This window comes from Nicotiana sylvestris, chromosome 4 (assembly GCF_000393655.2).
Source record: "Nicotiana sylvestris chromosome 4, ASM39365v2, whole genome shotgun sequence".
NCBI classification, from domain to species: domain Eukaryota; kingdom Viridiplantae; phylum Streptophyta; class Magnoliopsida; order Solanales; family Solanaceae; genus Nicotiana; species Nicotiana sylvestris.
In genome coordinates this window covers 165,552,264-165,565,050 of record NC_091060.1, presented here as the reverse complement: position 1 = coordinate 165,565,050, position 12,787 = coordinate 165,552,264, and the positions used below count along the sequence as shown (strand labels likewise).

The following is a 12,787-nucleotide window of genomic DNA, read 5'->3' as shown; positions in this document are numbered from 1 at the left end:
TATTATGCGTATCTATTTTCTTTTTGGATTTAAGCTATATGTAATGATAATATAATAATTTGATGAATTTTTAATATGCAATAATAGGTTATACTATTTTTATCCGAAGACCAATTAATGCTTATCAAAATATCCACACTCATTACCTTATATATAAATATCTTGATTGTATAATTTTTTTACACTCTCAATATATAGAAGGAAAAAAAATTTACACCATTATTCCATTTAATTATAGAAGGAAAACTTTAATCAAGGAAAAAGAAAATAATCTCCATTTAAATATTCTAGAAATATTCTGTGTCTTCTTCCAACTTAAGACACTATATAAATCCCATCCTTTACTTCCACTCAACACCATCACAAGTTTTCCGTTTCTTCCCACTCTTCACTCCTCAAAACACATCAAAATGGCGCTTCGTCGGGCTTTAGCGAAACGCCTAAACATTACCCTGAAAAGGGACCCACTTCCATCGGTAACGGGTCTAGATCATTCTCATACTCATTCTACACCAATCAAAACCAGCAAAATATCGCCAGTTCCGGCGAAGTCGCCGGACTCTATTGACTCCGCCTTATTCCGCCGGTTCCTCCAAAAAAGAGAAATCAACCATGCAGCTAGACTGCCGGAATTTTTATCAATTCCTATGGGAGATAAATTGAGAGAAAAATTGAGGTCTATGAATGTTACCGGAGATAGGATTAGATTTGACGGACTAGCTCCACCGGCTCCGGCGGCTGAGACAGCGGATTTTCCGGTGGAGACGACGATGGGAAGAATAGCGGTGAATGATGCTAGAAAAATTTTGAGGTTTTCACAGTTGGAGAAAGTGAGATCGAGACTTAGAGAGATACCGATGAACTCCATTTCCTACTCTAAATTCCTTGAGATTTGTAGTGAGGTTTGTAGCAACAGAGAACAGGGTTTGGAGTTTGCAAAGAAATTGGACGAGTCAGGCAGCGTCATCGTTTTTGGTGACGTCGTTTTGCTCCGTCCACATCAGGTAAAAGTTCTATACTTTCTTTATTTTGTGTCTTTATTAAATATTATATTACTATCATTTATTATTAGAAAGTCAAGCAGTTTATTGGATTATATTTTCTGATATATATGTATCAATCACATGTCCGTAAGGGTTGGCTGAGTGGTTGGGTGAGTAATATCCCATATAAGAGTACGGTTTACATTTCCAATGTGGCTTACGAGCTATTATACAATGAGCAGGCTACACCTGAAGGGTAGCAGTTCAGAAAAAATAAATAATAACAAGATATCCAGTCTAATTTCACGATGTGAGGTTTAAACTTTATCCTTACTTGGTAAAGGTAGAGACAGTTTGCGATAGAAAAAAAATTATATATATATGGGCAATTGTTTTAAAATTTTAAGTATACAAATCAATTAATCTTGTGATGTGCTTGATGTGTTACAGGTGGCAAAATCAATGGACAAAATAATATCAGAATCCATAGCATCCCCAAACGACCCAAGGAGAAAAGAACTTGAAAATATGGAAAAGCAAAAGGTCTTAATTGATCAAAAAGCCCAATCACTAGTCAAAGGCGAACTTTACTGTGGGCTGGGCTTTCTAGTTATTCAAACACTGGGCTTTATGAGGCTAACGTTTTGGGAGCTGAGTTGGGATGTAATGGAGCCCATTTGCTTCTTTGTTACCTCATTTCACTTTGCCCTTGCTTATGGATTCTTCCTAAAAACATCAAAAGAGCCAACTTTTGAAGGGTTTTTCCAAAGACGTTTCAAAGTGAAGCAAAAGAAGCTAATGAAGATTCATAATTTCGATCTTGAAAAGTATAATAAGCTTCGAGAAGCATTTTATCCAACTTATTATAACCAACCATATTATGGTTTCTCGTCGAGTTCGATCATGCAATAAGTCTAGTTTTTTGTACTATGCATGGTTAAGTATGTATATAGTTGATTTTCTTGAAAAAATGGAGGGCAGGTAGAAGATGACATGATGATGATGATGATGAAAATTTCGTGATGTTGGATGTTAAATGTTATGTTTCCTCGAGTATGGAATGAGAAACTTAGAATTTAGATTATCAAAATTGACATCAATGCGATCTCTTTTAAATTACGATAGTATTCGCACATAATCTCTTAAACTTTCTTCTAATCTTGCAATTTATTGGAATGTAGTCACTTTCCAAACTCATCGCACATATTATTCGCTTTGGCCGAACAAACCTCACGGATTTATCTATTGGGCTAACGCTATCATCAAGCCTAAAAGTGTGTGTACTATTTGAACTAAAACTTTTCACTCTCCTTAAAAGCCTGTCAATCCAACTTAACCCGTACCTAAAAGCCAGTAAGTCCTACTCAATCTCAACCCGGCCTCATCGGCCGGCCCTCCGTCGTCATCACAAATACTTCACAAATGCTTTACCAATTAAGTTTGAGTGATTTCAGAATTTTCAATTTATCAAATAATTTGACTTTTACTTTGAAAAAAAAATAAGATGTAACATACTTTTGTGTTCATCATTGTGATCCCATCTTTTTTCCTTGTTAAAAATACAAATACCAAAAAAAATATCTCTCTCTGCTCTAACTAATTCCCTCGCCACTTTGATCCCTCACGGATGCACTCTTTATTTTCTTTTACACGTTTGTTCCCCATTCTTTCCTCTCTTGTCTTTTTACACCCTCGTCTTTTCCTTATGTCTTCTTTCATAACAAATTCCACACATCACGACACTCGAAGAAATTAAGAAACATCCACAGGTCCATATCTCTCCCCCTTTTCTTTCTTAATGATTTGAAGAAATAATTTAAATAGCACCACATCCAATTGTTTAAAGTAAAAGTAGCCAGTCGGCATATAAACAACTGGAAATGACTCGGTAATGTTGTTTAAAATATATCTACAGTTATAATGTATTTAAAGATTAGTCAATTTCGCTCAAACTTCAGGACACGACGCCGTAGAGTTTAAACCTCAAAATTCAAACTTCAGGACATCGTGTCATAAAGTTCGAAAATTGTTATTTGAAGTTCGAATCCTGTGTCCTAAACTTTAAATTAGTAGCTCAAAATTTCCAAATTCAGAATATTTAGTTCTGAAGCTTGGGTGAATTGGCTAATTTTACATACATTATAAATTGTGAATATATTTTAAATAATGAGTTTAAAAGTGGCTATTGTTGCACTTCGCCCTATAAAGTATGAACAATATATAATTCATGGCGAATAACTATAGATAACCAGCTTGTATTCTATGTTAACCGATTAAAAAAAGTAAACCATGAATCCGACCGACTATTTACGTAAAGATCTATATTGATTTATCTAAATATTCTCGAACTTCTTCACCAAGAAAATTTCACCACCCCACCTCCCTCTAAAACACTCTCCAACCAGCAAACGAGCTGAAAAAAGGCATAAATAGAGAATCATTTTCATTGTTGTTACCGTGAAAATGGTAATAACAATTAAATTTGATTATGGGACTCTAAAAATATGTGATATATTTTTATGCTAGTTGTTAAGAAGTTGGTGCTAAGTATGTGAGACTTAGAAATGAAATGAGAGTTAAGGATAAGGTGATAACCGAACCGATAAGTTAACAATCGGGGCCTCGAGCTCGTCGATTCGGGGCCTCGAGGTCGATTCCGGAGCTCAGCTGTGAACTATCGAAGGTGGTCGAAGTATGGCTAATAGTTATAATAAAATAAACGAAGGCTCTTTATGGCCAATGATAAGCAATAAATGATGAACAATAATGAAGATAATGAATGGAAGCAATATTATCAAGAGAATGTGTTAGAGAGCAAAGAGAATGTTCTTGTATATTTCATGTGGAGTAACTGAAGCAATAGAGGTTTACAAAATGACAAGTATCCCCTTTATATAGGAGGGGAGTCCCAACATAATATAGAAATGCATTAATTACAAAGATATGGGGATGGGACAGCTAGATGACACCCCAATTCAGGGTTAGGGTAGTCTATTAAACTCTGTCAGCCCTAGATGTGTACCTTGGGAACTCCCCATTTCTACCATAACCGTGGTCAACATTATCCCAAAGTCGGGCGTCGACGAACCTTGAGGGAGGAAACTCGACTATAGCCTTGTAGCCTCGATGATGAGAAATTGGACCCTCCGATTTCACCATATACAGATAGTCCCCACGTTTCTTAGAGAGGAGCGACAAGAAATGAATTTAACATCCGACCTTTCGAACTTCCCGCGATGATGTCATGCCGATGATGCAAGCCTCGGTGATAACCGAAATGTCCCGTTGTTTCACTTCTCCAGGGTCATTCAATGCATTACGGTTTCTCATTCTTCAAAGCTATAATGTCGTCGCCGGTTCAGCTCCCAAGGACACATTAAATGTGCCTGTCGTTATGTCTTTCGAGGGCAATAATGGCGTCGTCAGTTACGCTGCCTCCCTTTTTATAAATGGGAGCCTCCTAGGATCAACCTTTCACCCAAATGTCTTCCCATATCTATCCATCCCTTTCTTCTCGCCATCTTTATCCATTGTCGTTCACCATGTTTAAGGCCCATGGCCTCAAGATCATACGATGGCGTTTCTATTAGTCGTGCCACGGCCTATCTCCCGGACTTTCTTTTGTCGAGCGAGACTATACCGTTTTTTTGTTGTTGTTATTGTTGTTGTCGTCGTTGGCTCGGGACGATGAAGTAGGGGGCTGATTTCTCCTGGCTCGGGGGAAATATTTGGACTCTATACCGTTGCTCAGGGGGGTGTTCGGACTCTACACCGCTGCTCACCTCCCCCAACTACCTGGTGCGACACCTCACTCCATTTGATTTCCATGGAGTGAGGTGGTACTATCTACTAACTGTTGCATCCTGCACCGGGTAACACCTCAAGAAGTGGCTTCGCAATAGTAGTGCTGGCAAAATCCATACTAGCTAGATTTTTCACCCAGCCACTTCTTTGTTCCTTTCTGCCTTTTCCGTGTCACTTTGCTCTTCTCCATCGCTTTCCTCTTCTTCATCTTCCCTTTTGAAGATTCCATTCTGGAGGATCGAGATAAGACTCCCGAGGAGGTGGTGTTTGAAGATGTTGCTGCCGAGGATGAACCTTTGAGAATAGCTTAGGCTTTTGTCTTTCGCTACGTGTGTACTTTTTCTCTTCTTTGTTTCTATAAGGACCCCTTGTGGGCTTTTGTAATCATATGTAACGACCCCTCGTGGGTTTTTGTAATCAATTTTTTATGAATGTGATGATGTTTCTTCAGTTTTGTCTTTGATGTTTGCTATATTCCCTTTTATTTGCGTTTATGGAGACTCTTAATGCATGATTCTATCGGCTGCTGCCAATATCGAGCCCAAATGTGAGTATTTTTCCTGACCTTTGATTGATTAATACTGTCACGCCCCAATCACGGGAGGCGCGACCGGTGCTCAATCGAGTGAACCCAACTGAGCAAGCCTTATCAAATACTTTCTACTCATCTCAATATGAATAAGGAAGCCATGCTTTCATTTATTTAGACAATAGGAAAGATAGTACATTCAACACGGTTAGCTCATTTTATATCATAACCTTAAACCGTAGTTAAGTTTTCAAGATTCCATATAATTACACTTTAGAGAAGCGGGAGCTAGAATTACAACATAGTTCGTAGACCCATCCAACACCCGTACATAACCCACACATATGTCTACATAGTCTCTAAAGATGCAAAAGACAAGTATGACAATGTCGGCGACAAGGCCCCGGATATGCCTCAAAAGTGGATATCTATAGCAAAAGATGTACAACATAACCCCCTTGAAGGAAAAAGGGGCTCACCAAGACTTTAAGAGGAGGATGCTCCATTACGCGCGATTGGCACTATCCCTATGGAGACACCTACATTCATTTAAAAAAATGTAGCACCCTCGACAAAAGGGACGTTAGTACCATGGAATAGTACTAGTATGTATAACTAAACGCCATCCAGTTAGAAAGAACAACCATACAAGAGTAAAAGAAATCATAAGGACAACAAAGCTTCAAATAAACATCATATCAATAATATAAGAGGTCCGCATAGTTTTCACATAATTTCTGAAATTTTTGGTTGGGGCATTCCTTATCGTTGCATCATCATCCACATTACTACCGCTTCCTTGAGCGGAGTCCGATCACGGCCCGATCGGCTAAGCTGTCTTACCAAGACATTACTCTTATTTCATTCTCACTTTTCAGTTTAAATTATCAATACATTACCATCATGTGTGTATAACATGGCGTCCGATCACGGTCCAATCGGCTAAGCCGTCTTATCAAGACGTTACCCTTTTTCCGTTAATCATCTCACCTTAATCTTTGGATTCACATGAATTAGTTTCTCGACACTTGGGGCCACAATTACCACATTCCATAACTCACATTTCGCATTATTCCCATTTTCAACATTTATCTTGCCATTTAGGATCATAGGCACATACAAAAGCAATTTAAGTTATAAACATAGAGAGAAATTCATCTAGTTCGACATATTAATCACAATGTAACCTTGACTTGACATTTAGGTATTTAGCACATAGCTCATATTTTTCCACACATCCTCAATTTACAAAGAATAACACACTAAACACATGTAGAAGCATTTTCCACATACATTTTCACAACATCAATTTATTTGACATAACAAGTACCGCATCAATCGAATTTCGGGCTTACAACTTTTGCACGGGCACCATGGAGGCTCAATTTTTAAAAGGAGGGGGTTTTAGCCATACATACCTTGTTTAAGCTTTCCTTAAGTTACTAAGACGTTCCGGAGATTCTAGCAATCCCAATCTACTTGAGACATAACAAAATTGAACACAAATTAGGAAAGTATTCATGGTTTTAGCTCATTTGAGCATTTTATCAAATACTAGTTGAGCATCTTGATTTCAAATCTCCTTTACAAGATTTTCTTCATTCCCCAACCCAATCTTTACTTATTTATGTTCAAAAATCTTCCCACAAACCTAATTTGTACATGCATGTATACATAATACTATTACGCCCAAGAATCATACTTCAATAACCCATCTCACAATCTCTACAACACCAACACAACCTAGGTTAGACACCTATGACTTCCAATCACCATCCCATGAATTATAATACTTAATTCATACTCATATTCCCATAATATATCTATATATGTAAGTCTAAGGGTGTAGGATTTACCTTTGGAAGAAATTTTGCAAACCCTCATTTGAGTTCTTGAAGGAATTTCTTGAAGATCTATGTGTTTTATGAGTCGATTTCATCAATACTAGTGTAGGAATGATGGAGTTTCACACCAAGTTAATGGAGGTTGCTTACCTTGAAGATTGGGGGAGTTGAAGGTCTTGAGAGGGTGAAGGAAGACCCCAAAGTTCGGCCAAGATGAATGGGTAAAAATGAACCCCGAAATGAGTATATAATGTCTTGGGCACCACAGGTGGTGCTGGGCGCTGCCTATGGCGCTGATTCCAGTATCTCAAAAATTCCTGGCGCCACGGCTAGCGCCCGGCGCTACCTAGGATGCTGGCAACAGAAGGGACACAAAAACGGTCATAACTTTCTGTATACACCTCCAAATGACGAACAGTTTGATGTGTTGGAAACTAGACTCAAAGAGCTTTAATTTGATAGGTTGTTCATCGCACAATACCTTACATAAATGGAGATATGCTTGTCCAAAGTGAGGTCTTGTGAGTACTCATTTACAACTTTAGTCTATTATGAAATTTTCCAACTTGGCTTAGACCTAGGCCTCTCCTTAGACCCCAAATCACTTATAATATGACCTATACGCTTATTAACATATCCAATTGATATCCATTATATCATGAATCCTCATTTGCATGCAAGATAAAATAATTAGCCTACCTTAGCCCCACGAAATCTTAAATTACTTAGCAAAATCTTCTGGGGCTTTACATTCTCCGCCGCTTAAGATCATTCGTCCTCGAATGAGGATCAAGGTTCATTCATTAGCCATACTTATGTAACTTCATCTTTTTCACATCATGAAATATATCAGCAGCCCCGAATTTGGCTAACTCCTTAAATTTTCGAAAATTTTGCTAGAGTTTCCTTTGTAACTAGGCCTATCCACCTGTCAGAGGGCCCCAGATACATATCCTAAGAGCATATACATGTTCCATAGACATAATATAACTTGTACAACACTAACCATGGCCGCATAGGCAACATATATAACCAAATGGAATAGTTTAACATAGATCAAATCAAAAGATAAGAGTTCATAGGAACCAAATGCATAAAATCTATTACATAACTATGCAAACAAATGTGGGGAATTCTTTCTCATTTCTTCCTCGGCTTCCCAAGTGGCTTCGTCAACCTGCTGGTTCTGCCATAACACTTTTACGGAGGCAATTTCCTTATTTCTCAATTTCTGGACTTGCCTATCAAGAATGACAACTGAAATTTCTTCATAAGATAGTTCTTCATTAACCTCAATAGCTTTAATTGGCACAATAGTGGATGGATTTCCCACTACCTTCTTCAACATAGACACATGGAAGACCGGATGTACCAACGATATCTCGGGTGGCAGCTCGAGCTTGTATGCCACCTCAACAATCCTCTGAATGATTCTGTACGGTCCGACATACCTCAGACTTAATTTCCCTTTCTTCCCGAATCGCATGATGCCCTTCATGGGGGAAACCTTCAAAAATACCCAATCATCTTCTTTGAACTCCAAATCTCTACGACGAATGTCCGAATAAGACTTTTGGCGACTCTAAGCAGTTTTCAACCTCTCCTTAATAATCTTGACTTTTTTGATAGCCTGATGCACAAGGTCCGACCCTATCAATTCAAATTCTCCAACCTCGAACCACCCAATGGGAGATCTACATCTCCTAACATACAATGCCTCAAATGGTGCTATCTGGATACTAGCATGGAAGCTATTGTTGTAAGCAAATTCTATGAGTGGTAAATGGTCATCCCAACTACCTTTGAAATCAATAGTACAAGCACGCAACATGTCCTCAAGCGTCTGAATAGTCCGTACTGCTTGCCCATCGGTTTGGGGATGGAAACTTGTGCTAAGATTTACCTGCGTACCCAAACCTTGCTAAAATTTCTTCCAAAAGTTGGCAGTGAACTGAGCCCCTTGATCTGAAATGATTGAGACTGTAGTGCCATGAAACCTGACTATTTATTTGATATACAATTGAGCATACTGTTCTGCTGTGTCGGTAGATTTAACTGGCAAGAAGTGCGTTGATTTCATGAGTCGGTCCACAATCACCCAAATTGAGTCGAACTTGCGCGGTAACCCTACCACAAAATCCATGTTGATCATCTCCCATTTCCACATTGAAATTTCTATGCTTTGATCCAATCCACCAGGTCTTTGATGTTCGGCCTTCACTTGCTGACAGTTCGGACATCTAGCCACAAAGTTCACCACATCACCTTTCATGTCATTCCACCAATAAACTTCCTTGAGATCATGATACATGTTCGTAGAACCTGGGTGCACGGAATACCTAGAAGTGTGAGCTTCTGCCATGATCCTTTCCCGAAGACCGTCAATATCTGGAACATATAGGCGGCCTTGGTACCGTTGGGTACCATCATCCATGCCAAGGGAAAAAGCTATTGTCTTGTGTTTGTGAATCCCCTCTTTCAATTGTGCTAACAATGGATCGTTGAATTGCTTCTCTTTCACTTCCGTCATAAGTGATGATTCAGCCCTATTCTACACAATCACTCATCCTTCATTAGAGTCCGCCAGGCGAACTCCCAAACTAGCCAACTGGTGAACCTCCCTGTACAACGGCCTTTGATATGCCTCTAAATGAGCCAAGCTCCCCATAGATTTTCGACTAAGAGCATCCGCTACAACATTAGCCTTTCCCCGGTGATAGAGAATATCAATGTCATAGTCCTTGAGTAACTCTAGCCATCTTCTTTGTCTCAAATTCAACTCCTTCTGCTTGAAAATATATTGAAGGCTCTTGTGGTCCGTAAATACATCCACACGCACCCCATACAAATAATGTCGCCAAATATTTAGTGCAAACACTACTACCGCAAGCTCTAGTTGCCTAGAAGCATAGGTTATAACCTTGCCGTGTTGCATTAACACACACCCAAGCCCAATCCTTGAAGCATCGCAATACACCACAAATCCCTATGTATCCTCTGGCAGGGTTAATACAGGCGTTGTAGTCAGTCTTGATTTCAATTCTTGGAAACTCCTTTCACAAGCATCGGACCATTGGAATTTAACTACTTTCTGGGTCAATTTAGTTAATGGAGAGGCAAGAGTAGAAAACCCCTCCACAAATCTCCTGTAGTACCCAGCCAAACCCAAGAAACTGCGAATCTCTGTTGGAGTGGTAGGTATGGGCCAATTCCTCACTGCTGCAATCTTTTGAGGATCAACCATAATTCCTTCCCTAGAGATGACATAACCCAATAATGCGACAAATTCAAGCCAGAATTCGCATTTCGAAAATTTTGCATACAGTTAAAGTTGCTGAAGAGTTTGTTGAAATGCCTTGAGATAGTTAGCATGATCTTCTCGACTTCGAGAATATACAAGAATATCATCAATGAATACTATCACAAAGGAGTCTAGAAAAGGCTTGAAGACTCGGTTCATAAGAACCATGAAAGCTGTCGGGGCATTGTTAGCCCAAAAGACATCACCATAAATTTAAACTGCCCATACCGAGTCCTGAAAGCTGTTTTTGGAATATCCTGTTCCCTTATCTTCAATTGATGATACCCAAACCGTAAGTCAATTTTTGAGAAACACGTAGCACCTTGCAATTGATCAAACAAGTCATTTATCCTTGGTAGAGGATATTTATTTTTGATTGTGACCTTGTTGAGTTGCCGGTAGTCAATACACATCCGTAGCGACCCATCTTTCTTCCTTACAAACAAGACCAGTGCACCCCATGGTGACACACTCGGACGGATGAAACCCTTTTCTAGAAAATCCTTCAATTGTTCCTTTAGCTCTTTCAATTCTGCCGGTGCCATTCTGTAAGGTGGAATTGATATAGGCTCCGTACCTGGCATCACATCGATCCCAAAATCAATCTCCATGTCCGGAGGAATTCCAGGGAGTTCATCTAGGAAGACATTCGGAAACTCATTCACAACTGGCATGGACTCAAGGCTAGGCGCCTCGACATTGGTGTTCGCAATCCGAACTAAATGATAGATACACTTCTTCTTGATCATCTTCGCGGCCTTAAGGTAAGAAATAAACCGACCTTTAGGCACTACATTATCTCCCTTCCACTTAACAACGGGCTCATTAGGAAATTCAAGCCTTATGGTTTTAGTCCGACAATCAAGTTTGGCAAAGCATGAATAAAGCCAATCCATTCCTATTATTACATCAAAATCGACCATCCCTAATTCAATAAGATCGGTCGTGGTATCCCTACCCCGTACCGTAACAACACAACCTCTATAAACTCGAGCAGCCATAATAGACTCACCCACCAGAGTAGACACCGAAAATGGCTCATGAAGCTGATCCGGTTCTATCCCAAATTCCATAGCAACAAAAGAGGTAACATAGGACAAGGTGGAACTGGGGTCAATAAGTGCATATACATCATGAGATTGGACAGTCAAAATACCCATAACAACATCTAGAGAAGCCTCTACAGTCTGGCGACCACTCATATCATAGAACCGGCTGGGTCCTCCTGAACTCTGCGCACCACCCCTAGCTACACCACGCCCTGCGGGTGCTGCGGTACCTCGAGCTGGAGAGGGGGCTGAGGATGTAGCAGCTGCTAGACTAGATGACTATGTTGTGCCCCTACCCGCTCTCTGGCGGGATGTATGACAATGCCTTTGAATGTGGCCCCTCATCCTGCATCCATAACATACGGGTAACTCCAAGTAGCAAACCCCTGAGTGCAACTTCCTACACTTGGGGCATGGAGACCTCTGTTGCTGCTGGGATCTCTCTCCTGACCGACCCCGCTGATAGGATCCTCTGTTGCCCTGACTGGGCCTGAAACGACTCCACTGCTACTACTGGCTAGGCCTTGATGGCGGTGCACTGGCTGAAGACTGTGCAACAGACTGGGACGACCCTGATGATCCTCCCCTGAAAGCTGATCTTCCCCCACCGAATGACTCACCCATGTTGCCTGCAGACCGGGTCTTTTTGTTACCCTCTCTCTCCATTCTATTCTTCAATTTACGATTCTCTGTAGCCTGAGCAAATGGCATCATTTTCCCATAACTCATGTCAGAATTCAATGTAGATGTAGAAGCCTCATTAATAGTTAAAGGATTGAGACCTTAAACAAACTGACGCACCCTAGCCCCCATTGTGGGCAACATATGAATAGCATATTTAGACAGGCGAGCAAACTCCATATGGTACCCCCACACACTTCTACTACCCTGTTTCAGATTCTCAAACTCTGCTGCATGGGTTTCCCTTATCTCGGTAGGCAGAAAATGATCTATAAAGGCATCAGCAAACTCGCTCCACCTCGCTGGAGGGATCCCTTTCTCACGGGAATCTTCCCATAACTCAAACCATGAATAGGCCACCCCTTTCAGACGATTGGTAGCCAACTCTACTCCCTCTGTCTCAGTTGCACGCATAACCCTAAGGGTATTGTGCATCTCATCAATAAAATTCTGAGGGTCTTCTTCTGGATTGGCACCCGTAAATACTTGAGGGTCTAACTAAAGAAATCTGTTCACCCTAGAACTGGTGGAATCCCCTTGCTGGCTGGATGAACTAGGCGCAACATTTGACCTCTAGGCCTGAGAGGCCACTAACT

The 12,787-nt window shown here is 40.3% G+C and overlaps 2 protein-coding genes across 2 annotated transcripts; one reads left to right on the top strand and one right to left on the bottom strand.

The window, feature by feature from the left end:
* The first annotated feature begins 366 nt into the window (after positions 1 to 366).
* LOC104233152 (calcium uniporter protein 4, mitochondrial) lies at positions 367 to 2,067 on the top strand. The gene is made up of 2 exons (XM_009786484.2): positions 367 to 1,004; positions 1,434 to 2,067. Exons 1-2 carry the CDS (start codon positions 411 to 413, stop codon positions 1,893 to 1,895), a joined length of 1,056 nt encoding a protein of 351 aa, XP_009784786.1. The 5' UTR covers positions 367 to 410; the 3' UTR covers positions 1,896 to 2,067.
* A 6,204-nt stretch (positions 2,068 to 8,271) lies between these two features.
* On the bottom strand, positions 8,272 to 9,690 carry LOC138890470 (uncharacterized). The gene is made up of 2 exons (XM_070173858.1): positions 9,418 to 9,690; positions 8,272 to 8,496 (listed from the first exon to the last, which is right to left on the bottom strand). Exons 1-2 carry the CDS (start codon positions 9,688 to 9,690, stop codon positions 8,272 to 8,274), a joined length of 498 nt encoding a protein of 165 aa, XP_070029959.1.
* Positions 9,691 to 12,787: the final 3,097 nt, after the last annotated feature.

Coding starts and splice junctions, on each gene's coding strand:
- LOC138890470 (XM_070173858.1), bottom strand. CDS start 9,690: ATGACGGAAGTGAAAGAGAAGCAATTCAACGATCCATTGTTAGCACAA. Junction 8,497..9,417: donor ATGACATGAAAGGTGATGTG/GTGAACTTTGTG, acceptor ATGTTGAAGAAG/GTAGTGGGAAATCCATCCAC.
- LOC104233152 (XM_009786484.2), top strand. CDS start 411: ATGGCGCTTCGTCGGGCTTTAGCGAAACGCCTAAACATTACCCTGAAA. Junction 1,005..1,433: donor TTTTGCTCCGTCCACATCAG/GTAAAAGTTCTA, acceptor GATGTGTTACAG/GTGGCAAAATCAATGGACAA.